The sequence below is a fragment of the Dermochelys coriacea genome, chromosome 2 (genome assembly GCF_009764565.3).
Source record: "Dermochelys coriacea isolate rDerCor1 chromosome 2, rDerCor1.pri.v4, whole genome shotgun sequence".
Classification (NCBI taxonomy): Eukaryota; Metazoa; Chordata; order Testudines; family Dermochelyidae; genus Dermochelys; species Dermochelys coriacea.
Window position 1 is genome coordinate 236,223,997 of NC_050069.1, and position 27,712 is coordinate 236,251,708.

Genomic DNA, 27,712 nt, shown 5'->3' on the forward strand with positions numbered 1-27,712 from the left:
CCCTTTTTCCAGATCATTTGTAAATATGTTGAACAGTGCCGGTCCCAGTACAGACCCGAGGGGGACACCACTATTTACCTCTCTCCATTCTGAAAACAAACCATTTATTCCTACTCTTTGTTTGCTATCCTTCAACCAATTACTGACCCATGAGAGGACTTTCCGTTTTATCCCGTGATTGCTTACTTTGTTTAAGAGCCTTTGGTGAGGGGCCTTGTCAAAAACTTTTTGAAAGTCTAAGTAGATTACATTCACTGGATCCCCCTTGTCCACAACTTTGTTGACCCCCCTCAAAGAATTTTCATAAATTGGTGAGGTCTGATTTCCCTTTACAAAAGCCATGTTGACTCTTCCCTAACAAATGATCTCTGTAACATGATGTACTACCATATCCTGCACAAAATGTAAAAAAAGGAACAACAAAATAACTAAGAAAAACAAAGATTTGATAAAGATCCCGGTGTCCGTCATGACATTTGGGGGTGAAGTACATAGCTACAATACTGTCAGCTTGAAGATCAGAATAAAAATGGTCTGAACTCTTCTCCACAAGAGTGGCATTCCCATACTTGAATGAGGGAAAAGGGAAGGAAACTATACCTTTCTGGTTAAGCAAAAACATATTACTAGATCCGGGCATGAAAAGAATGCCAGCTTTATTGAGAGGAGTAAAATATTTATTCTTTTCTTGCAGCAATTATCTGGCACTACTCAAATGAAATGGGGAAGGGTAATTAGGAGAAATATTTATTTTTAAAAAGTGATGTTTTTGTTTCAAAAACTTCATTAAAAAGTTGTTTATAGGAAACAGGGAAATCTGTAATATGCAAACTATTGTCTCTCTAAAAATAATGGTGCAAACATTACTCATTTATTCCAACACCTAATCAAAATGTCCTTCCTTACTTCCTGATCAAAGCTAAAAATGGCATCACTTATTCAAATAAGCTGTGTATTGTCCATTCATCTTGTTTTCTAAGACAGACAAAATTAAACTACTTTTAGACATTTACAGTACTTAAGTAATCTCATTTGTAGCAAACTGTGTATAGCCCTAATTACTTTATTGTATTTTAAAGTTTATCCCCAAGGCAAAAAGGCTTTTAAGTCAGCCTATATCAAAACCTTCCCATTGTTATGAAGTTGTCAGGTAACCATTCTCTCTTTTGTCTTTTCTTTTAAGCTACAGTAAAGTGACAGTCTAGCTTAATACCGTAATGTAGATTTTATTTAAAACCCACAAACTGTTTTTAAGTAAAAAAAAATGTAGAGTAGGAAAAAAATCTCAAACAAGTTGATAGTGACAATCTTGTTAATTATTTTAAAGCTTTCCTGTCCCCCCAGTCCCTCCCCCCCAACCTCCAGCCCCTCTTTTGGTAAAGGATCAGAAGACTGGGGAAAAACAGGCACAAAACGTTTTCCCTCCTTTAACAAAGGGCTTTTCTTCTCCTTTTTATCTTTATAAGTATTTTTCTCAGACCTGAAATCACCCCTACCACACATACTCCTATTTTTTTTCTCTGTGCACAGAACTGTCCCTTCAGTTTCAGTTTTGCTGCAGCTGTTACTGGTAAGCAGCTCCTTGCAGAGCCTGTGGAAGGGTGTGCATCAAAAGCATAACCATGAAAATGCCTGCACACAAAGTGCTGTCAAATGCACAAAGCAAACAAACATGAATAATTAAAGAAAAAATATCTTCTGTTTCAGTTACAGTAAAGTCAGTGGTTACTTGTAACAGTAAGTACAAATGGGATTTCCAGTTGACAGTATCCTTTTAAGCACTTACAGATAACTGGTCAAACCTACCCGATTAAAAAATTAAAACCAGTCTCCTTATTTAAAAACAAAATATGGCTAAAGTCTATTTTATGTCACTGTCTGCCCAGTGACATTAGAGACAGACTGAGAAAATGAATCAGCAAGCAAACTAGATTACAATGTGACAAGCTGTATGTTGAAACAGCAGCTATTCTTGTTAAACATGTTTCAACAAGAAACATGACAAGCATATTTGATTTTTTAAAACAAGATTGCACTGTCTTACATTACAAAAACCTTTATACAAAGGAAAGGTGCTCTGTAAGTGTTGTGAACATACACACAGATGCAATACAATTTAAACCAGAGATTCAAAACCTGCAAAAGATCAGAACAATTATACTTTTCCAATTCAATTAACTGTCTCAGTACCCAGTGTTAATTAACAAATGATTATTTATATTACAATAGCACCTGGAAACTCAACTGAGATCAGGGACCTGTTGTGCGAGGCAATGGACATACAGAAAGTAAATGACAGTACCTGCCAAAGAGCTGAAAGCCTCAAGGACTGATCCTGTAAAGATTTACATGCGAGTTAACTTTACACACAGATGAGACAAAGGGTGGTAGAAAGGGAATATAATTATCTCCATGTTACAGATGGGGAACTGATGCACAGATATTAATTTACCCAAGATTACACAAGAATCATTTGGCAGAGCCAGGAACTGAACTCAAATTCTCTAAAAACTCTGACTGAGGTTAGCAAAAATTTCTAGTCCTAGAGTATGTCTACACTGCAGTTAAAAACCTACAGCTGGCCTGCGTCAGGCTAAGGGGCTGTTTTAATTGATGTGAAGACTTCAGGCTCAGGCTGCAGCCCGAGCTGTGGGACCCTCCCACGATTCTAGAGTCTGGGCTTCAGCCTGAGCGCAAACCTCTACACGGCAATTAGACAGCCCCTTAACCTGAGCCTGAGTCGGGAGGCACAGGCCTGCAGTGCAGTGTAGACATACCCATAAAGGGCTAGTCTGTGACCACCTCTGCACAAGTAAACATGGTGGAGATAGCCTTGCTCCCTAACACTCCCTAACTGGCTTTCCCCAGGGGGCAAGTAGGGAAGGCTGCAGTCACACACTGGCACATGATGTTAGGAGGACCGGGCCATTGTGAGGCAGCAGCAAGAAGCCATTCACCCTATGAGAGAGTAAAGTAGGGTCAACTCTGGCTTGTGCAACCCTGCTGCATCTGGAGAGAGTGTGCCTGAGTCAGGCACACTTCCAAGAAACTCCGGCTGGGAAAATACAGCTCTATCATTTTCGCCCCACCCCCACAACAATCAGCAAAGCTAACTTGCAATTTTATCGTGATTCATGGAAAATTTGGAGTTAATATTTAACACCCCAGCAGTCCAGAGTTCATTTTACAGTGTGAGAATCTCAGCCTCCATTAAAAGAGAAAGGCTATATCTACACTACAGCGTATGTCGGAATAACTTATGTCGCAAAGGGGTGTGAATAAATCACTCTCTTGAGTGATACAAGTTACATTGACATAAGCGTCGGCAGGGACATAGCTATGTCAGCGGGAGAGATGCTGCTGCCAACATTGCTTCTGCCACTCACAAGGGCTTGACAGCTTAAGCCAATGGGAGAGCTCTCTCCCATCAGCTTAGAGAAGCTACATTAGAAAGCTTACAGTGGGACAGCTGTACCACTGCAGCTGCACTGCTCTAAACTCTCTGGTGTAGTTGTACCCAAAATCTCTAGCCCTCATGGTTGCAAAGAAAAGCTTGAAGGCATGAACCCTAATACCAGAGAGCAAATTAAAAGAACCCCACTATTATTTTTAGCAATTTCATGCCAATCATTTTTACAGCCTGGTTTATGATGTGAGCACTTGGTGTTGGCAATATGAGATGCACTGTCCTAGGGATGGGGGTTCCACGACCACCACTCCTAAGAGGAGGAGGCAGGTGGTGATGGTCGGGGACTCTCTCCTCAGGGGGACTGAGCAATCTGATGCCCAGACTGGAAAAACCGAGAAGTCTGCTGCTTGCCAGGAGCTAGGATTCACGATGTGACGGAGAGACTGCCGAGACTCAACAAGCCCTCTGATTGCTACCCCTTCCTGCTTCTCCATGTGGGCACCAATGATACTGCCAAGAATGACCTTGAGCGGATCACTACGGACTATGTGGCTCTGGGAAGAAAGATACAGGAGTTTGAGGCGCAAGTGGTGTTCTCCATCCTCCCCGTGGAAGGAAATAGCCTGGGTAGAGACCGTCAAATCGTGGAAGTCAACGATGGCTACACAGGTGGTGTCGGAGAGAAGGCTTTGGATTCTTTGACCATGGGATGGTGTTCCAAGAAGGAGGAGTGCTAGGCAGAGACGGGCTCCACCTAACGAAGAGAGGGGGGAGCATCTTCGCAAGAAGGCTGGCTAACCTAGTGAAGAGGGCTTTAAACTAGGTTCACCAGGGGAAGGAGACCAAAGCCCTGAGGACATGGGATACTGGGAGGAAGTACGAGCAGGAACGCGCAAAAGGGGAGGGTTCCTGCCTCATACTAAGAAAGCAGGACAAACAGCAAGTTATCTCAAGTGCCTATACACAAATGCAAGAAGCCTGGGAAACAAGCAGGGAGAATTGGAAGTCCTGGCGCAGTCAAGGAATTATGATGTGATCGGAATAACAGAGACTTGGTGGGATAACTCACATAACTGGAGTACTGTCATGAATGGATATAAACTGTTCAGGAAGGACAGGCAGGGCAGAAAAGGTGGGGGAGTTGCACTGTATGTAAGAGAGCAGTATGACTGCTCAGAGCTCTGGTATGAAACTGCAGAAAAACCTGCGCGTCTCTGATTAAGTTTAGAAGCGTGAGCAACAAGGGTGATGTCCTGGTGGGAGTCTGCTATAGACCACCAGACCAGGGGGATGAGGTGGACGAGGCTTTCTTCTGGCAACTAACAGAAGTTACTAGATTGCAGGCCCTGGTTCTCATGAGAGACTTCAATCACCCTGATATCTGCTGGGAGAGCAATACAGCGGTGCACAGACAATCCAGGAAGTTTTTGCAAAGTGTAGGGGACAAGTTCCTGGTGCAAGTGCTGGAGGAACCAACTAGGGGCAGAGCTCTTCTTGACCTGCTGCTCACAAACCGTGAAGAATTAGTAGGGGAAGCAAAAGTGGATAGGAATCTGGGAGGCAGTGATCATGAGATGGTCAAGTTCAGGATCCTGACATAGGGAAGAAAGGAGAGCAGCAGAATATGGACCCTGGACTGCAGAACAGCAGACTTTGACAACCTCAGGGAACTGATGGGCAGGATCCCCTGGGAGAAAGGAGTCCAGGACAGCTAGCTGTATTTTAAAGAATCCTTATTGAGGTTACAGGGACAAACCATCTCAATGTGTAGAAAAAATAGTAAATATGGCAGGCGACCAGCTTGGCTTAACAGTGAAATCCTTGCTGATCTCAAACATAAAAAAGAAGCTTACAAGAAGTGGAAGGTTGGACAAATGACATGGGAAGAGTATAAAAATATTGCTCGAGCATGCAGGAGTGAAATCAGGAAGGCCAAATCACACCTGGTGTTGCAGTTAGCAAGAGATGTTAAGAGTAACAAGAAGGGTTTCTTCAGGTATGTTAGCAACAAGAAGAAAGTCAAGGAAAGCGTGGGCCCCTTACTGAATGACGGAGGCAAGCTAGTGACAGAGGATGTGGAAAAAGCTAACGTACTCAATGCTTTTTTTGCCTCTGTCTTCACGAACAGGTCAGCTCCCAGACTGCTGCACTGGGCAGCACAGCATGGGGAAAGAAGTGGTTCGGGACTATTTAGAAAAGGTGGACGAGCACAAGTCCATGGGCCCGGATGTGCTGCGTCCGAGAGTGCTAAAGGAGTTGGTGGATGTGATTGCAGAGCCATTGGCCATTATCTTTGAAAACTCATGGCAATCAGTGGAGGCCCCGGACGACTGGAAAAAGGCTAATGTAGTGCCCATCTTTAAAAAAGGGAAGGAGGAGGATCCTGGGAACTACAGGCCAGTCAGCCTCACCGCAGTCCATGGAAAAATCATGGAGCAGGTCCTCAAGGAATCAATTCTGAAGCACTTAGAGGAGAGGAAAGTGATCAGGAACAGTCAGCATGGGTTCACCAAGGGCAAGTCATGCCTGACTAATCTAATTGCCTTCTATAACGAGATAACTGGCTCTGTGGATGAGGGGAAAGCAGTGGACATATTGTTCCTTGACTTTAACAAAGCTTTTGACACTGTCTCCCACAGTATTCTTGCCAGCAAGTTAAAGTAATATGGGCTGGATGAATGGACTACAAGGTGGATAGAAAGCTGGCTAGATTGTCGGGATCAATGGGTAGTGATCAATGGCTCCATATCTAGTTGGCAGCCGATATCAAGCGGAGTGCCCCAAGGGTCGGTCCTCGGGCCGGTTTTGTTCATTATCTTCATTAATGATCTGGAGGATGGTGTGCATTGTACCCTCAGCAAGTTTGCAGATGACACTAAACTGGGAGGAGAGGTAGATACGCTGGAGGGTAGGGATAGGATACAGAGAACCTAGACAAATTAGAGGATTGGGCCAAAAGAAATCTGATGTGGTTCAACAAGGACAAGTGCAGAGTCCTGCACTTAGGACGGAAGAATCCCATGCAACGCTACAGACTAGGGACCGAATGGCTAGGCAGCAGTTCTGCAGAAAAGGACCTAGGGGTGACAGTGGACGAGAAGCTGGATATGAGTCAACAGTGTGCCGTTGTTGCCAAGAAGGCCAATGGTATTTTGAAATGTATAAGTAGGGGCATTGCCAGCAGATCAAGGGACGTGATCATTCCCCTCTATTTGACATTGGTAAGGCCTCATCTGGAGTACTGTGTCCAGTTTTGGGCCCCACCCTACAAGAAGGATGTGCAAAAATTGGAATGAATGCGGAGGGCAACAAAAATGATTAGGGGACTGGAACACATGACTTATGAGGAGAGGCTGAGGGAACTGGGATTGTTTAGTCTGCAGAAGAGAAGAAGGGGGGGGGGATTTGATAGCTGCTTTCAACTACCTGAAAGGGGGTTTCAAAGAGGATGGATCTAGACTGTTCTCAGTGGTAGCAGATGACAGAACAAGAAGTAATGGTCTCAAGATGTAGCGGGGGAGGTTTAGGTTGGATATTAGGAAAAACTTCTTCACTAGGAGGATGGTGAAATACTGGAATGCACTACCTAGGGAGGTGGTAAAATCTCCTTCCTTAGAAGTTTTTAAGGTCAGGCTTGGCAAAGCCCTGGCTGGGATGATTTAGTTGGGGATTGGTCCTACTTTGAGCAGGGGGTTGAACTAGATGACCTCCTGAGGTCCCTTCCAACCCTGATATTCTATGATTCTATGAATATTGCAATCAGTATCTCAATACTACAAAATTCATCCACAAATATTATTAAATAATGCAGCTCCATCTCAATGCATTATAAAGCATGTTATTTTTATAACATTTATTAGGGATAATAATTTAATATGTGGTCATGAAGCATATTCTAACAAGTATATAATTTAAACAAGGCCTATTACATGATCTAAAGCTTTAAAATATGCCATATTTTTAATGATGTATTTGTGTATAGATGGACCTTTAAAAGTGTTTTTAATTTGGTTTATAAGCAGAGGACTAAATGAGAGCATAGATAGCAGGCAAAATAATTATACTCGTGTTCAAATCCACAGAACAACAAATTGGAGGTGGGAAAATTGTATTTCTTTAACTTTGCAGGATTTATGAAATCCACACCTGATAGTATACATGTATTTGTTTTGGTTATTTTAAGATGTCCCCACGGTAATTCATGTATAAATCAGGTTTCAGAGTAGCAGCCGTGTTAGTCTGTATTCGCAAAAAGAAAAGGAGTACTTGTGGCATCTTAGAGACGAACCAATTTATTTGAGCATAAGCTTCTGATGAAGTGAGCTGTAGCTCACGAAAGCTTATGCTCAAATAAATTGGTTAGTCTCTAAGGTGCCACAAGTACTCATTTTCTTTTTATGTGTAAATCAGTTACTCATCAGTCTTGTGGATTTACAACACTGAACTGCACTTTGTAAAGGGAGTGGTGGCAATTCGTGGAAGACTGCAAGGTGAGCAATACAAAATTATGCTGGCAAAGCACAAGGAACTCAAACAATCGACAACAAAAATAGATCTTTTTCATTGGAAGGGTAGTAATACAGCCACAGAAGTTTTTTCTGGCAGTGGGATGGCACACACTTGTATAATTTAGTCAATCACTGCAAATACGCAAAAGATCAGTTTCATCTACTGCAAATTAAACATTTACATTCAAATGTTTTCTTACTGTTTCCTCATAATTCAGTTCATAAATAATTCCCACAAAAGGAACAATTATCTTACTTTTTAGGTGTAATTTAACTATTAAACTCCTAATAGAGTTTGCTTTATTATTTATAAAAATGCAGCCACAAAACTATCAACAGTTCATAAAAGGCATGTTTTCTGATTCTTTAATCATTCTTGTGGCTCTTCTCTGAACCCTGTCCGATTTATCAATATCCTTCTTGAATCATGGACCCAAGAATTGGACACTGTATTCCAGCAACAGTTGCACCAATGCAAAATACAGAGGTAAAATAACCTCTCTCCCCCTGTTTATGCATTCCAGGATCATAGTAGCTTTTTGCCACAACCTCACACTGGAAATTAAATGTTTCAGCTGATTACCCACCATGACCTTCAAATCTTTTTTAGAGTCACTACTTTGCAGGATAGAGTCCCCCATCCTGAAAGTATGACCTACATTCTTTATTCTAAGATGTATACATTTAATTTTAGCTATACTAAAATGTATATTGTTTGCTGGTGTCCAGTTTACTAAGTGATCCAGATCTCTCTGAATCAGTGACTGTCCTCTTTATTATTACCACTCCTCCAATTTTAAGCAATCTTCAAACTTATCAAATAATTTACATTAAATAAAAAATATTATTAATTTAGTACAGTGTTGCTGCTGAAGTTTTAAAGAAAGTCAAACCACTAAACTGCTGGAAATCACTCCCGGTCTAAGCACCTGATGCCATAATTTGTTGAAGTGCTCATCAGGCTTTTGACCCTAGTAGCCTCTTTTGCAGGTGCTGAAAATATTTTCTTAAATTCAGTTTATTTAACTAGTTCGGTTCCTCATTCATTCAGAGTTTGAGAAACCATTTGGGACTGTAAAAGCAGGATATGCTCGAGATAAAGCTTGAGAAACTGACTAGGATAAAAATGAGGTGGGAGGATGAGATCTACTAGTTTTAAAATGTTGAAGGACATGGTGACCAGGAACAATTAGTTCAACCGATTAACTACTGATAGCACTTCTTTGTTTAATAAATCAGTTTTAAATGCAGATCATGTTTTGATAAGCATATTTTTTTCTTATGTATCCTGAACATTTAAGGTAGCTTTATTTAACCAATAAAAATGTAAAAGGCTGTTTCTGTGCATTTTTAATTAAATTCCAATTTCCATCCAAATGCAGCTAGATACAAATCACAAGTAAAAAAATGAATTATCTAGTATATAAAAAAAAATCATTCATCATTTAACACAACACTATACAAATTAAGAATCTGAATAAAATTATGTTAAGCTATATAATTGTTTAAACAAACATGTGCAGATATAGTGAATATATACCAAATTATACCAACCAATAAGAATCAACTTACTGGTTGGTATAATTCTTTAGGAAAATTACTAAAGAGAACAAATGGAAAGCAAGATTAAAATAGGTTATTTAAAGCAAGGTATCTTTCTTACTGATTCAAATCAGTTATTAAACCACCTTCCTCAAGAGGCCAATTTTATGAAAGGAATACTTTTACGAGGCATGCTATAGCCAAGCATCCCTAGTGTAGCAAGAAACTGGAAGGCATTAGTTTGAAGGAAAGTTTGGTTGGATTTCTGTGAAGGATGCAAAACAGTAAGATGTGATCCCAGAGAATACCCTGAAAACAACCCATTCTCCCTGCCTGTTGGCTAATAGTACTTTGCTCCTTGTCAAATCTTCCCCCATCTTCACCAAAATCTAACCAAGTCATCTAGAACAACTGGTCATGTTTATTTTGTTTTAGGAACAGAAAAGTAATAATAATAAAAGGAGCAAAATCTATCTATCTATTTAAAACGTCAACTCTACATAACATCAGCAAGCTTTTATTCCCTAGGCATTTAAGTCTGGATAATACACCTAGGTAGTCTGGAACCCAGTTCCATTGTACTAACAAGATCAGTATTTTATACCAAGTTGATACCAGTGTACATACTTCTGCAGATAAAGCCCTGAGGAAGCAGTATGCCAATACCAGGATAAAATTTTACACAAAATCAATATTCTCTCTTCCATCGTATAGTAAATAGAAAATCCCTTAGATTTTCCAAGTAACTTTTACTCAAAAAAGACAAATGCTTAACCAATTATATTCAGAATATAACAAGGTAACTCTTCCATCCATTGAAATATAGTCACCATTGGGGCCAAATGTAGCAACACCACACAACGGTTTAAAACAGAAGTGAAGAATATTGTACCCACCTACAACTTCAAGGGTTGACAGAATGTTAATTATTCAAGGCATATTATTAATAACTAATACCTCTCTACTCTTTTAAAAAGTGCCATTTGATCTTTAATGAACAAAAGTAGCAGGAGCCTCAGTAGAAAATCATTTCCAAAAGACTGCATTTAAAGCAGCATATAGATTCCTAGTATCATGTGTAATAATTAGGTGACTCAAGGATGTACCCCCTACTGAATCAATAGCATCACTTCCTCATGTTCTTTGGAGGTCTCGCATCCAATATACAGCTGCATAGCTTATGAAAGCCTCACAGGATCACATGGTGTTGAGAGAGCAGACAAAAAAAACCCCTATCAACTCTTTCTTGTATCTTGCAGAGCCATTACCAAAATTAAATACCTCTGTCATAGTTTAAAGCTCCTTTGGATTTTAATCTTCATACCTGTTTAAAATCTGGAAGTAAGACACATTTGTCACAAGTTCTCAGGAAATCTTTTTTGTTTAAATTAAACCCAACCCTTTTTACACAATCGTTTATCGTAATGTGGCATTATTTGCCTGTTACATTGTTAAATTGTTACACTGTTAAATTGTATGTGGTTAGAGAATTCTTAACCACTCAAACAAAATATATGTAATCTATGTACAAAACCATAAAGAACCTCTTAATATACCCAAGTCAGACTTCATGTAAAACTTGCATATGTGACAAACTTTTATAGACCTTTAATAATGGAAGAGCACTAAGCTTTTGAGATACAAAATATACTCCCCCCACACACAATAAATGTTTATTGGTTACATGCCTTGCTGTCTTATGCTAATGCACTGAGAAGAAACGTGGGCTTGTGTAACAATTAATGGTGAGGATGTACCAATCAATCAACAAACAACTCATATGCTTTCTATACCAACTTGACAATATGAAATACTATCTGTCCATTCACAGAGAAAGTTCATCTGTTAAAGCTAAAGAAGAAAATAATATGCATTCTCTGAGAGACCTTTTCCCTCCAATACACAAAAATTCTCTTCACTATTTCATGTTAGATATCATGAAGCGACTCCCAACTTGGTTGGGAAGTTTACCTATTAGTTCTAGACAAAATCGGTTGCCATGTACCCATGACCCAAGAGGGCTGCATGAAATACATCTGATACTCCCTTGCATCATTCAACCTCTCAAGCAATGTCAATTAATTAATCTTCACCTAAATTAACCTGGAAAGCCAAGCTTGATATTTACTACTTGGAAAATACTGTGCATGTTTACATTCAAGATGATGCAGCCAGATGCAAATCAGCATGTGTGGGAAAAAGTCTGCAGAGCCTAGGTTTCCAATGGATTAAAGAATAAGCATAACTACCACAACTCAGATGACATGGTGATGAGTGCAACTTAACCTGAACACAACAGAAACGCATCTCACCCTCGATACTGAAATGTCCTCTTCTCTGTAACTCGCTCTGTGCCTTCTCATCTACCCAGAACACTGCATAGCTCTTTACCTGCTGCTTCTTAAGTCCCTTATGGGCGTCCTTTTTCCTTCCACACCAAGGTCATGCTTCTTATTCTCACCTTCTCGGCTCTGTACAACTCTGTCCCCATTTATGCTCTGCCATGACAATCTTCATGATCTTCCATTCATCCTACTTTTACTCCATCCTCTTAATTGTTCCCTGCTTGCAGATTTGCACCATCTTTGGTTCCTCCGCTTATACCTGGAACAACTCCTCCCTCCCCAAGTCCTGGCAATGAACAGCTTCCCCCACTTATAAACCAAATCCCTTAAGACGAGGTTTTTTTCACAAATCGTTATTACAATTCTCCTCACCCATATCACCACACCACTAATCGTTTTCTAAGAAAGACTAACGGTCCTTGGGGCAGTAACCTTATATTTTACAGTGTTTTGAAAAGCATTATAAACACTGATTCTGCTGAATTATTTCTAATGAATAAAAAATGATCACATGCACAATGCTCTGCTGCAAAGAAGATCAGATCAGATCGTGGAGTAAAAACCAGAAGAGGGTATGTAATTTTGGGAGTTGTGTAAGAAATTGAATTCTAGAGAAACATTTTGGACAACAATGGGTTTTCCTAGACATACTATACAGCACACAACAAATGAAATATTTTTCCTCTTCTGAAAAAATGCTCCAGTGTTTACCATCCTAATATCTATTTGGTTAAGTAGTGTTGGAAAAGATCCACACAGAGGGAAGGTTTAAATGAATTCTAATTAGCCACCTGAATGCTGTTCTCTTGATTTAAACCCTATAAATTAGAGACAAAGCAGTAAAACAATATACTTTATACATATTACATTGATACAATTAATCTGTTTAGCTCACCTATAAATGGAATAGATGCCAAGGAATCGCCAGGTGGGCTGGAACCTGATGCTTTCCTTTCTTCAATCCTTTTTATATGCACCTCTCTACGTGCATCATTAGGTAACCAACAGGTAGTGTCTGAGACAGCCTCCTGGTCATTTACTGCTAGGATGTAGGACTGTTGTCTCAAAGGCTGTGGAGTCTGGTGACCAGAAAGAGATTTTTCCCGCAAGACAACTGTTTCTGTGTCATTTTCCGGAACATCTGGTTGCTGAATTTCAGGCTCTTGTGCATTTTCCCTTTCAAAATGTTGAATTGTTTGTCTAAAGGAAACATCTAAGTTATCAGAGGTAGCTGAGCTCTCGCTCATCTGTTGGACAAGTCTGGCAGAAGCTGCAGTTGAAGTGAGGGGTTGGATGCACTTGCCAATTTCTGTTTTGTGGTCTGGGGCATCTTCTCCTTGGATCCTTGATTGCTGATTTAACAGACCACTCTGATGCAAGTGATTTACTGCTCTTTGGTCTTTGGCCACAATATCCAGGCTCTGATTAATGGGAAGTGAAGATTTTTCTGCATAGGGAACAGAGGTCTTCAAAGAGTTACTTTTAGAACTTCTGTCTGTCACAAGAGACAGTCTCTCTTGTGAAGTGGTTGTAGGCTTTGAAGCGCCACCAGCTATTTGAAAATCCCTAGTAGGCTGCAGTGTTTTTACATCTGATGGAACTTTCTGGAACTGAGAAGCAGACACAGAGGCTCTATTGCTTTTTCGCCTGTCTGAATTATAAGCACCTGGAGCCACAGAAAAATGGGGACCTCGAAGGGACATATGAAATGCGTGCTGTCTAGATCTTTCATAAATACCTCGCCGATCATCTTGTTCAGTAAATCCAGTCCACTTGTAAGTCTTTTTTCTGTCTCCATTTGAATCTGCAACAAGATTCTCAGCACAAAAATTTTCTGTTTCACCCTGCTTGCCAAGGTAATCCCACGACTGAGTTCTGTGGTTCCTAGAACTAATAGATGGCGAAGTTAATGCATCTTGTGAAGCACTTCTTGGCCACTCTTTCATCAACACTGGATCTTCAAGTCTTTCCTGGGACACGCTCCGTTGTCGGATCTGAAAAGACTGTGGAACCCTATCATGAGAGGTGCTTCTTCGTCGTACCTGTGAAATAGTGTGATTTGGCACCACATAATCATTTGCGTTCTGAGAGGCCGCTCTCAAACTATCCAATCTTTCCTGTATTGTTCGGCAGCCGTACATGTGCAAACGTCTGTTATCAATGTACTCTTTGTAGGTTTTGTAGTTTTTCCAGTCTATGTGTTGGTGGGAGTTTGGAGAAGTATAGTGATTAGTAGAGTTTGGGGGAGAACCTGCAGGAGGTCTAGTGCTTGAGATCCCTTCTGGGTGTCCTCCATAATTTCCAGATTTACTTGTCATTCCAGTGGGATTTACTGGCCTTGTAATTGGAGTCTGAGGAAGTACAACGGCAGTGGACACTGAAGATGGTGGTGATGTGGTCCATGCTTTTGTTTTTAAAGTGGTTTGATCCTTTAAGCCATACCTCACTTCCTCCGTCCTGTGTGATGGACCAGCATGATTGGTTCTACAGGATGGCAAATCTACAGCCTTCTCAGAAGGCACAACAACAGTCCTTATGGTTTCATTGCAAACACACACAGCTGTATTTGATTTTGCAATGTCTGTTGGCAATGGAGGCACTTGTATTTCCATTCTATAGGCCCTGTCTGGTTGCATCAATGTTCGTACTGGTCTACTGGCTTGCTGCTTGCTCAACGAAGAGTCAGAAGGCGGTATGTCTACAGACTGTGCCATGACAGAAGCTGTGGATGTTAGTCGAGGATAACATATTGGTGGTGGTTCAGGAATGTTGTGAGCATTGCCACTATAAGCTTCATTGCCTTTCAGGTAGGCATCTTGGGAATATGCCTGTGGATGGATGATTAAAAGAAGTGTTAATTCACAGAAAACAGAGATGGAAAGACCACCACACTGAGTCCATTCTCCTGCAACTGCAAGATAAAGTCCCTAGAGAGAAGACAGCTTGGATATTAAATTCATACTACACTTGATCTTAAACAACAGGACAGTTTAAAAATGTATAAAAATAGTACATTTCTTCCCTTAATGCTTCCTTGCTGTTTGGAAATTTAACATGTGAAGTCACTACAGAAAAGAAAAAAACCAAAAAACTCACTTTAGAAACCAAATGAATTAAATATTTCTAAAAATCAATGCAGGTAGATGAGACATTTCCCAAGATTTGTGAGCACAAGCTAAAGGATTAATCCCCCCCATCCCCAATTTCCTCCAACCATACTACTTCAAATATTCCTCTCTTTTAAGCCTCTTGATGCTGAGAGCTAGGATTTCACAGCAATCGACAGGTTAAATGACTGCATAATAAATTTAACCAGCACTAGAATATTCTCTGTTGTCTTGCCATATAAAAGATTATATACAAATGCTATCTACTTCTCCCTGTAATATAGATTCTCATATGTAAAAGGCACTGTTGCTAAATGTAAAATGAATAAATTAGAGTGACTGATAACATCTTTGTTGCCAGCCAACACCCACCACCCTTTAAATAATCTTACATGTTATAGAAGACATTCAATAAATGACACTATTATAAAATTAGTTGCTTAAATTGACAGATATAAATATGAAAATACATGCATACCTACTATTGTCTATACACCATTACTGTAAAAGGCAAACTAAAATTTCAAATTAATTTGCTGTGTACATTTAAATAATTCACATCTTACCTTGTGTTTAAGAGCCTGACTCCTAAGAAAAATGGTTAGATTACATTTTGCACGTTTCATCAGTCTCCCTTTTGCATCAAGAGACGTTTCCGTAATCATTGCAAAACCAACAGCATATACACAAAATCAAAATCAAGCATAATTTAAACACTACTACGTTATTTTAAAACTTTAGCATTACTTGGTTTAGTTAAAATGTGATGAAATAGAGAGCTGACAATTCCAATCTTGCCAATCAGTAAATGACTAAAATGATTTCCCAGATCTTTTATACAGTTTAGGTGTGGTATATTACAGCATTTCCTGCTCAAATCATAACACGCTCAATTCAGACAATCAACGTGACTTGTCTTAGCATTAGACAGGTTGTAAAAGCCATAGTGCAGCCATAAACATAAGACAGAGAGCAAAGTACTGAGGGGGAGGGCGAGGCACTTAAAAACACTGCTGCAAAAAACATTATGTTGAGCATTAGTTAAGTGCAGAATATTAAAGCAAACTGAAAAGAAATCAACCAAGTAACACAGGCATACTCTACAAATTAACAGGGTTATACGCTATGAAGGGAATTTAGCTGATCAGTATCTCGAGCTCATTTCCAGTATCTCACAGGTTTTAATATTCTGGCTTCTTATAAATCTTAAGAAAAACATGCCTTACAAAAATCTGAGAAACGGCTACTGTGTACATTTCTTACCAGTGCTGTGACATCCTTTGTAAACTGCAGCTGGCAGAAAATAGGAAAATATAGTAAAAGCTGCTTACAGATGTAAAGACAGAATTATGTTGTCATACTGATTCTGGATACAGCAAGCTAAAAATACATCTAATACCAATTTCTGTGGAAGGTACCAACAGAGGTAAAGGGCAGTGGAGTATAAAAAAATAACTTCAGGTTCTTTGCGGACATGTCCATCTCCTGCTTCTTGCGTTTATTCTCTACCCGTTCCGGAAAGCAAAATACATTTGTGCCATGTTGTCTTGGTGCATCTTTACTGCTGCATGCAGAGTGCTCTGGTTATGTGTAACAAGGCTTCCCTTCCACTAGAGCAACATTACTGTCTCATCTCCCCTGAGCTGCTACCATCCCTGCTTCCAAATGACGAAATGAGGTCTTCATTATGCATTTGAAACAGTGCACCCCTTCCCCACATATATCTGAATATAACCACAAGCTGTCAGCTGACTGCAGCTGCTTTCACACTAAATATCTGAAATTAGAGGGATGATTCTGCAGAAACATCCTCCCCATGTGATTGGTTTCATTTTTTTCCACCCCTCACAAAACAGGAACAAGCTGTGTTTCCATTACATGTTGCACCCTAGTAGGTTTTTTATCTATATGTTTTTCCCTATAGCAGAATATAAAAACTGTATTTCTATACTTTTATACAAGTGGCTATATATGATCTTGACAGGCTCCCAATAAAATTTAAAAAGAAATGTGAAGGAAGGAAGGAAGGACCCCCCAGAAACATGAAAATGAAACAACAGACTATTATCATGCAAAATAATTAAGACCCCATCAACAATGCTTCATGAACTTTGGAAAAAAAAATGCTAAGATCTAAACGGACAAGATCTGGAGATGCCTCAAATTACAAATGACTGGAAATGTAATAATTATGTACTGACAAAAACCTGGATGTTGAACTATTAACAATATGCTTCAGAAGAGAACTAATTGTCTTATGATGCTCAAAATAGGGCTGATACTTCTTTTTTAAAACATATTATGTACACAAAGGTATGCATTTATGATCACAGCTGCTTAATATCTGTGCAGAGCAGGCTCACTATTGTGAAGAAAGGAGAGTTGGTTAAAAAGGGCTCTGAGGGATTGGCAGAATTCCCTAATGAGCTAATTCAGTACAAGCTTCATTTTCAGTGGGGGGAAAAAAAAAAAAAACACAGAGTGAGGAGTTTCCACATTTGTATTAATTAAATCCTTCCTTTTATAATCCCAGTTACGGGCCTGCACAGAAATACTGTAACATTTAATGAAGTGAAAGCACTGCGTTTTATTACTGTCCCAATAATACTATAAGCGGAGGAAATGAATGATGAGATACTGGTAATATTATTTAGTCTGAAAAATTTTAACTGCTTTAATCAGCCAGTCAATGATGAATTTAAAAAATAGGTTCAAGAATCTTACATGCATCAATATACATTTTCTGGCATTCATATCTCCATTTGCATACAGCTGAAAATATATTGGGGGAAAAAAATTGCATATTCTTTTCAGTCTTTTAGTTCCTCTTAATAGTTTAATATGTGAAAGACTAATATAGTGCTTCAAACCTGTTGCACTAAAAGATGTGTTTACAAAAATGAACCACTGTGGTTTGGCTTAAATTACAGTCATGACCTTTTGACTTTTTAAAAGCGCTACCCCATTTAAGGCCCTGATGACAAGAGCTGCCAAACACATAGGAATGCATTGAGAGTTTAGGAAGCACAGCACCCACAAATTTCAGAGTAGCAGCCGTGTTAGTCTGTATTCACAAAAAGAAAAGGAGGACTTGTGGCACCTTAGAGACTAACAAATTTATTAGAGCATAAGCTTTCGTGAGCTACAGCTCACTTCATCAGATGCATTTGGTGGAAAATACAGAGGGGAGATTGATATACGCACACAGAGAACATGAAACAATGGGTTTTATCATACATACTGTAAGGAGAGTGATCACTTAAGATAAGCCATCACCAGCAGCGGGGGGGGGGGAAAGGAGGAAAACCTTTCATGGTGACAAGCAAAGTAGGCTATTTCCAGGCACCCACAAAGTTTCTCTTTTTAATGATCCAAAAGAATTGCAACTTTGTATACATTCCTACTTCCCATAAAAAGATTCAGTTCTATGAAAGCATGCTGTAGAACTATAATTATACTTCCCCTGTAAATCTGTTGCTCTTCTTCAGCTAGAGTGACCAGATTTCCTGATTTTATAGGGACAGTCCCAACATTTGGGGCTGTGTGTTATATAGGCGCCTAACATCCTGCACCCCCATCCCGATTTTTCACACTTGCTGTCTGGTCACCCTAACTTCAGAGGTTCTCAAACTGTGGGTTGGGACTCCAAAGTGGGTCACGACCCCATTTTAATGGGGTCGCCAGGGCCGGCTTAGACTTGCTGGGGCCCAGGGCCGAAGACTGAGCCCTACCATGCAGGGCTGAAGCCCAAGTGCTTCAGTCCTGGGCAGTGGGGCTCAGCTTACAGGCCCCCTGTCTGGGGCTGAAGCCCTTGAGATTTGGCCCCCCCACACCCAGGGTAATGGGGCTTGGGCAGTCTCAGACTTCGGTCCCTCCTCCTGGGGTCATGTAGTAATTTCTTCGGGGGGGGGGTGGGGGTGTCAAAAGAGGGTTGCAGTGCAATGAACTTTGAGAAACCGTGCTCTACTTATAAGATAAAGGGAAATGCAGCCATTATTTAGAAAAAACACCCGTTTTTAATCAAGCTGAGTAAGAATAATCTACATCATAAAACACTATAATTCTATCCCTCTCCCTCATCCTCTGCCTGTTTTTGTTTGTATATTTGTATGCAAAACTTTTCAGCATAGAGACTGTATTTGTACAGTACCTAACACAATGGATCTCTAATAAGAAAATTTCATCCTATTTTAAGTAAATAAGAAATGTTTTATCAACTCATATTACACTAAACATAAGATGATCATTCATTTTTGTAATTTTCACTTTTTTTTTTTTGCCATTTGGCATTAGAACAACTAAAATGCAAAGCCAGTTTTTCTTTTTCTTTCCAGGGTTATTACCTGCAGCCACCACACTAGGTCAATTTTTAAATTAAAAACCACACAGTTCCATTTCAGAAACATCTAAAACAACATGCTGGGATAAGTGATTTCAAAGATCATCATGGTAAACTTTGTATCCTGAGAATTTGTGCCCATTGGCCCCAATCCACAGACACATTTAAGCACATATTTAACTTTAAGCACATAAAAAGTCTGAGTTTTTTCAATGGGACCATCTGCACACTTTAAGGTAAGCACATGTTTAAAGTACTTTGCTTGTTCAGGTATCCCCTTGGAGAACTGAGCCATTGGCATGGCTTCTTCCCTCCCCAGCCAGTTGCATTTTCTTAAGATTTCATTTCTCTACTAACCCATTTAATTGTGCTCTTGCCTATTCCTGCCCTTCACCATTCTGCATGAACAGGGGAGCACTAGATCAGATCTTTTAAAAGAGGGATACATCTTGTCACTCATCTTGCAGCATCACTGTTTAATTTATTTGTGCCAAGACCACAACTCAAGGGGGTTCACTTAAATGAAAAAGCCCCAACATATTACTGATGTTTTCATAGGATATTGTACAATTGTACACTGACCTACCCTCTCTCCTTCCAATGGTGAATACTGGGAAAATTCTTGTTTAAATAGTTAAATCTTAAACCCAAGAAATTTCATTTAAATTATAAACAGTGTAAGGAATTTTTTTACTGCAAATCAATGTCTCTTTAAATTGGTCATTTATGTGATGGAAATTATATTTTCTAAATATCATTTCTCAATGCCATAAAACAGGATTTACTGAGCAGGTTAATACTATATATATTTCTATCCTCTTCATCTCCTTAGTCCTTGGGCATAATACCTGCAACATCTCCCATCCCCAAGTGTTTACTGGTAAAGCTTTACATTAACTTCTGTGGGCAATAAATGTTTGCTTTAATTCAAAAGCTAAAAGCTTCAATTAACCAAACACCCCAAGAGTACAGTCAAAATACAACTTCTGTTTAAATATACTTGATTACAAAATATTTCATAGTTTGAAAGGATGATAAAATGCCATGGAAGATCAATATGGACCATTAGTTTGAGGAAAGCTACATGATTCAGGTAATTACTAAAGTACACAGACTTTCAGCACCAGGTGGGTAGTGACTGAAGACAAATCACAATCCAATAATAGTTAGATGTATATGTGAAATAAATTGACAGATTAGGTCTGCACCACAAAAAACACCATCGCAGATTGAAATTATTGATTTCTTTGTTGGCCCTCTCTCAAGGACATTGACAGCCTCGAGGGTCATCTGATACCCTAGTGCTCCTCTTCCACAACCCAAAAATTTTCCTTGGATTTGATGCTGTTACTGTATCTACAGCCTTAGTAAAAGTAGGTTGGAGAAGTGGAAATCTTTCCTCAGTTTCACATAACCAAATGTATTCTTGGGTTGTGTTTTTTTTTGTTTTTTTGTTAAGTCTCCTTCCTCTGAAGCATCAGAGATAGAAACAGCTGGTAACAGAACACTGGACAGTGCATTCTAAAGCTCTGAGGTGGCACCAAGCATTCTCTCTCCGGTGCTTAGCTGACTGGTTCTTGCTTACATGCCCAGGGACTAAATCACCGTATGTGGTATTGTGAAGGAATTTCCCACAGGTCAGATTGGCAGAGACAACTTGGGTTGTTTTTTTTCCACCTTCCCTCTGCATCACAGCATGCTGGTGATTTGCTAGTATTATCTGGGTCTCTCTCATTTAATGCCTTGGCATTGATGCACCCTGATCCCACCTATTCTCTGCCCATGGCACATAACAGTTTAACCTCCTGTGGGCTGTAATTTTGGTTGTTGGGTTTAGTTGCGGGAACTGGGTGGCACTGGTGGCCAGTGATATAAAGGAGGTCAGACTAGATTACCTCCATTTTGGCCTTAAACTCTACGACTAGGAGAGTAACAGCTGGGAGTCGGCCCACCACCAGCAGAGGAGAAATCAGCAGCAGAATTGTTATTTTGGGGAGTCCTTATTCCCACCCCTTGTTGACAATCAGGAAGTGAGTGCCAGTTCATTAAAAGAGAAATTTGATCTCAAAACATGAGAGAATTAAAAAGAAAAAAGGGTGTGTTCAAGGGACTTTGAATTTTGAAAGCTGTTTTGGGGCTGAAAGCAATTTATTTCTTCTTGGTATAATTAAGTATGTAAAGCTAGACGTATATTTTTAAGATCTGGATACATTCAGCTGGCAGTTACTTGGGTTTTCTCCTTCCCAGACTACATACAGGACCATTTGGAACAATAGTTAGCTTGACAAAAGAAGCATCTCTGCTCACCATGACCCATGTCCGAAATACCAAAATTCAAATTCAAAATCTCACAATTTTTAGTTTCGGGAAGGATTAAATTGCACGTCATCAGAACATAAGAACGGCCATACTATGTCAGACCAGTGGTCCACCTAGTCCAGTATCCTGTCTTTGGACAGTGGTCAATGCCAGGTGCTTCAGAAATAATGAACAAAACAGGCAGTCATCAAGTGATACATCAGCTGTTGTCAACTCCCAGCTTTTAGCAGTCATAGCTTTTATATGCAGTCATGCATATAAATGCATTACTCTGCATTTATAAACACTGAATTTCATCACCCAGTCACCCAGTTTTGAGAGATCCCTTCATAACTCTTCGCAGTTTACTTTGGACTTAACTCTCTTGAGTAATTTTATAGTCTGTAAATGTTGCCATCTCACTGTTTACCCTTTTGTCCAGATCATTTATAAATATGTTGAACAGCACTGGTCCCAGTACAGATCCCTGGGGGACACTACTATCTACCATTTTGGAAACAGACCATTTATTCGTATCCGTTTTTTAAATCTTTTAAACTAGTTACTGATCCATGAGAGGACCTTCCCTCTTCTCCCATGACAGCTTACTTTGCTTAAGAATCTTTGGCGAGGCACCGTGTCTAATGCTTTCTGAAAGTCCAAGTCCTTTAATTTAAAAAAGAAAACAAGATTAAACCACATTACAAATAAATAAATTACTCTTCTCTCTCAAAAAGTACAATGCAGTCAGTTTTGTGAGGAACAGCAAATTGTAACATGCTGCCATTTATTTCAAATGCTCAGATAATACATTGCTATTGATGGGACACCAACTGAAAAATAGCTTAATGATCTTTTCCTGAATCCAACCTCAGTGGTTTTATTTAAACACAAACTATCTACAAGTTGCCAAAGTACACATTTATGTTCCCTTTTGGGCTAGTTTCCAAGAGGAGATGACCGTTTTGAATCTTTCAAAGTAATAAAGTAAGGTAGTTGGAGGTGTGATGCAACCAGAAGAGATGACCTTTTGAGTTCTGCAGCTGATGATGGACTCTCTAGAGAATGAAAAATGGGGGTCTCTAAACTCTCTAAAGCCCTGATAAGGAGTGAAACTTTCACTGTGAAGAAAGTCTGAGAATCTGGGTAATAGTTAAAAGGGCTGGATTATATGAGACATCTATGTCTAAGTATGAAGTGTTTGTCTTCTGCTATTACTGCATTTAGAGTAGATTTAGGGTAATATTTGTGGTTTTGTTTGTGCTATTATGTTTAAATCAATATATTGCTGCTGTGCTCTTTATATATTAGTGTTCCAGCACAGAAGGGGAAAACTAATAATGGAACTAAAGCACCATGGGAGTGGTGAAACAATTTATAAACTGTATACATCTCATCAAAAGGAGGGCTAACGGTGTTAGAGGAGTAAACGGATGGAATCAGCATAAGAACAAAACACAAAACTTAACTGTCACTAACTTTCCTGAAGGTATCCTCATAAAGTAGAATGATTAGCCCCTTTAAGAAAAAGCCACTGCCATTAAGTATCACTGGATTTAGAAGTTAACATATTACTGGTTCCCTGGAAGATATTTAGATTACATCTCATCAAATTATTTTTTTACACTCCTATCATTCAAAAAAAAGCTGAATGGGTTATTCAAGAAACTGAGGTTTTATTTCATTTTTTAAAGAAAAGGGCAGAAGTCCTTGCATCTCTTTACATGAGAAATGGTGGGAGTGCTAGAGCCATAACACCCAAAATACATGAAGAGTGCCTCATGACAGAAAATAACTACCCATGGCTGAGAAATGACAGAAAGATGGCTGCTACAATAAGATTTTAAAGGCTGGAGAGAATATAATATGGAGATCCTTAGGACTCCAAGATGGATACAAGCCTGCCACCACCCTCCTGCCTACAGAAAAAATAAAACATGGTCTTTGGGGGGAAAAGTGCCAATTCGGCCGTTATACAATACCATACAAAACTGGTCAATTCTGGGAAAAAGTCCAGATCTATGGGAAGAGAGTACGTCTGTGTCTTTTGGCAATAAGTGCAGATGTCAGAGTCAACTCTCAGGGAGCAGCAGCTCTTGAAAAATGCAGCAGCTGCAGCCATGTATGGAGCTTTCCTTTTAAAAAGGAATTTCACAGTAGGAAGATTACATGTATTAATACCTAGACCCTCCCATACCCACCTTTTTTCCGGCAAGCTAAGTGCAAAAGGTTGTATATTTTTTCCAACAGTCTACTTTCTGCTCTTGCTAGAAAATTATCTCCAGTGTTATACACAATAGCTTCCAACCATAGCTGTTTGAGGGAGACATTAAATGAGCTTAAATACTTCATTTCGTAGCAGGGCAGAATGATGAATTATGTAAGAAAACTCAATGGGCCATCTAAACACTGTTTGACTCCATTGATATCACTTTGAATGTATAGTGTTAAATCATATACATTTTTATAAATATAGCTTTCTTTCACAGTGCACTTGATTGATTATTGTTACATCAGTTGAAAGTTACAAATTATTCTAAAAAGCTTCTTTTAGTAAAGAAAATAGCGACACACAATTGTGCTTCTGTCCTTTAAACTTTTAGGGTAAAGAAAAATAGATTTCTGATTACATGGAGTATAGCTAAACTCTGATATTTCATGCCAGATACTCACTCACTGAGTAGCTTTTCTGTTCTAGCCTCAGTTCAGCATCTGTCTTGCCTAGAATTTGCTCTAAAATTCAATGCAACTGTGCAAGATACCTGTTTCTAGATATTTTAACAATGCTCTAGCCTAGTTTTCAAAAGATTTAATTCCTTCTAATTAATAAAATAATTGTCAATTGTGCCAATTGCTGAAACTGAATATCATGGTTAAGGACACTGCTACGGGACAAAGTGAGATGCATACCTGGGCAATTTTTATGGGCAAAGGGCTGAAGGGGCCCAGATCAGGCAGTGTCTCCATCAGAGGCTTTGTTCTGATCCCACTTCCTCTAGATGCTGCTGAATTGTTACACAGAAGCCACCAGCCAGAACTACATCTGGCTTCATTGCTGCTTTCTGGGAAGTGGATTTCTCCCTGTATAGTTACATATCCTCTTCCTGTCTTTGCTAGGCCTTCCTCCCTTCCAATGCCCACAGAAGCACCTCTATTTGGGCCTCTGGTTCTCCTCTTCATCTATCCAACAGAACAGCTCCTTTTTAGAGACATGTAATAGTTTGCAATATTTTTGTCATCTTTGTATAATTACACGTTTTTCATTGTTGTGACACTTGTCCACTTAAATAAAATTCAGTCAGACTTGTGCTCCCAATTCCTTTAGATGCCACTGAAAATCCCACATATAGGCTATTTTAAAAAATGAATTAATTGTATTTAAGGAACGCATTCTTATAATTTATTCCGCAGACTTTTGCTAAATATTTTCTTCAACACTTTGCAGTCTTCCTCTGGAGGCAATTAACTGTTAAATTAGCTCCAAAATTAAGTGGCCTGTATGGGAGAGCAACTTTTGACTGCTACTCTCTGTTCCAGTATATTGTGTAAGAATGATTTACTTTGCTTCATGTGAACAGGTACCTGAAGCCTACTGCAAGGATGCAGAGCTGAGGTTGCAAGTGAAACCTCAACGTTGTCACTTCCTGACTGTTTAGTGCTGAACTATGCAACCTTGTATTCTCTATATGTACTTTTCTTTAAAAAATAGAATTTCCTAGGATACTTTAGAAAACCCAAATACAGGAAAAAGTTCCATCTATAAAATTAAAAAAAAACAACCTTAAATTGAATAATCATATTTAATTAAAGAAGAGGCAACAGTATAATGAAGCTGTGGAACTATTTAGACAAAACACACCTATGCTATGCACACTGAGGTCCACAGGGGGGATCTCTTCACTTGTATCCCATAGGAAGTTCACACGAGAACCCCTCTTCCAAAACCCTTATGAGCAGTGCATCTTATACTTTGCAAGATGTGAATAGATGGTAGAATTTTTTATAAAGCCTTAACTCATTCACCACACATTTATTGTATTTTACACTACACAGATAATTTTTTGTTCATGCCTAAATTACATTTTTCTCTTTGCCTCACGTTTTTAAATCCTAAGAATACAAACCAATTGTACTAAGTGTACAGAATGATTTTTCAAAGGCTCACAGCTAAATCAAAAAAAATAATGTTGCCTAGAACACTCAAAAGTTCTTTTCAATAAGGACTATTTCTATGCTACATTTTAGCTTTCTCACCAAGCAATTTTGATAGAGGGTTTTTTTTAGTTACAAAAGATACTTGTTTATTTTTAAATAATGGGGCAAGTCTTTTTACTAAAAAAGAAGATCAACCAGTTTTCCTACAACATGCCAAAATAAATAAATTAGATTAACATGGGATCAATCTAGAAAATTACAGTCTGGAACAGTTAATAAATTGTAAGTGACTAAAAACAAGGATTAGAATGGTTTCAGAGTAGCAGCCGTGTTAGTCTGTATTCGCAAAAAGAAAAGGAGTACTTGTGGCACCTTAGAGACTAACAAATTTATTAGAGCATAAGCTCTTGTGAGCTACAGCTCACTTCATCGGATGCATTTGGTGGAAAACCAAAAAAAAGGATTAGAATGTGTCTCATGCTCTCAGTTTTCTATTTAATAAACTGTACAGAATGTAATTTACTAGTTTTCTCTTGCTTTAGCTATACCTTCTTTCCCATATCAAACCAAGGTTTATATTTTCCTGCTTTGTTTTCTGTATCTTTCTTTTTTCCCCTCTACCCCATAGAGTATATGTCCTTTTCTAGGTCTACATTACATGTTTTACCTCCTCCTCCATGTTTTCAGTCTTTCCCAGTTCTTCCCCCAGAACAAAACACTCATACCTCTCCCTCGCTTCTCTTTTCTAAAAAATTCCGCCTCTCACCACTCTCCCACATATATTTTCATACTCAAAACACCTAATTCCTACCCATCTCACTTCCCTCATTCATAAGCCAGAAAGGTCTTCCAAACACAGAGGATTCTACCAGAAGACTAAACATAAGCATTTTCCCTCATTCTTTCCTTCAGTTATTAATTTTGATGCAGCCTGAAAAGAGCTACCAGCAACAGACAAGGCTTTGGAAGCTGTTTGCAAACTAAGGCAAACAAATTTCAGCAATTTTCATTCAGTTCACATTATAACCATAGAGACTAGAAATCTTGCCCCTCTTGAAATCAATGAGCTGATCAGGAATAATTTGACAAAAAAAATTTTTTTGAGACAATGCTAATTTTTCAAAACCAAATTTGTTCATGTGAAAGGGCTGTTTTTTTGACAAATCTCATTTCAAAAACTTTAGGGAAAAAAGTTTTGAGATTGTGGAAAGGTCCCATCTCAACTTTCTGTTTTTTAAATCAGATTTTTGGTTCAAAACAATTGTTTTGAAATTTAAACTTGTAAAAGAACAGTCAAAATCAAAGAGAAATGTTTAAAAATTATCAAAACATTTTGACTGACTCAAATAAATTGTTTTGGGATTGTCCATTTGTAAAAGTTTGAGATTTTGAATTCTGTCCCGAATGGGAACAGTTTTTTAAAATCTTCAAAATTTTTGTAGGTTTCTGTGATGAAGTTCACTCCACACTTGCCCTGAAGGGGTTAATGTAGATTGAGACGAGTGCTAAATAACCCAGCAGGCCACAGCTAAGGGAAATCAGGTGGCTATGCAATCCCAACTCAGTGAGGGAACCCAGCTGAGGAGGAACAAGCTGGGCCAGATTTATGAAGCTAGGAAATTGGCAGCATCGGAGTCTGCTGGGAAACAGGCTGCAGTCACTCCCTGTGAGAAGGGAGGAGTGTTTGGAGGCTGCAGAGGCAGGTAGCCTGCAGTTACACCCTAGGAGGAGTGAGTTGGGAAAGCTGGCAAACCCAAAAAGTGGGAGTGCCAAATGGCAGGGAAAGGCACCAAGATCTAGAAGGGAATGGACCTTGGCTGCTGACTAGAGGGTCCCTGAGACAGAACCCAGAGTTGAGGGAGGGGTCCTGGCTCCCCTACTACCTGCTGAGGGAGTAGCACCATGAGTTGAAAGGGAAAACTGCCTAAGACTGCCGAGCAAAAACTTTGAAAGACTATCTCAGAAGGCGAAAATATACAGAGTGACCTGGCCAGAGGGCCAAGTGACAA

The 27,712-nt window shown here is 39.2% G+C and overlaps 1 protein-coding gene across 5 annotated transcripts in view; it reads right to left on the reverse strand.

Annotated features, from left to right (window-relative positions):
• ARHGAP21 (Rho GTPase activating protein 21) overlaps window positions 1-27,712 on the reverse strand; it is a 188,723-nt gene that overhangs the window by 31,192 nt on the left and 129,819 nt on the right. For 2 of the 5 annotated variants that reach the window (XM_043509476.1, XM_043509475.1), the window contains 2 exons: window positions 22,158-22,214; window positions 12,700-14,632 (listed from right to left, as the gene is read on the reverse strand). In XM_043509476.1, the coding sequence (XP_043365411.1) occupies window positions 12,700-14,632; window positions 22,158-22,214 (1,990 nt within the window). Of the gene's footprint in view, window positions 1-12,699; window positions 14,633-16,174; window positions 16,205-22,157; window positions 22,215-27,712 lie in introns of all 5 variants that reach the window. The other 3 variants (XM_038390270.2, XM_043509477.1, XM_038390274.2) reach the window with 2 other exon arrangements.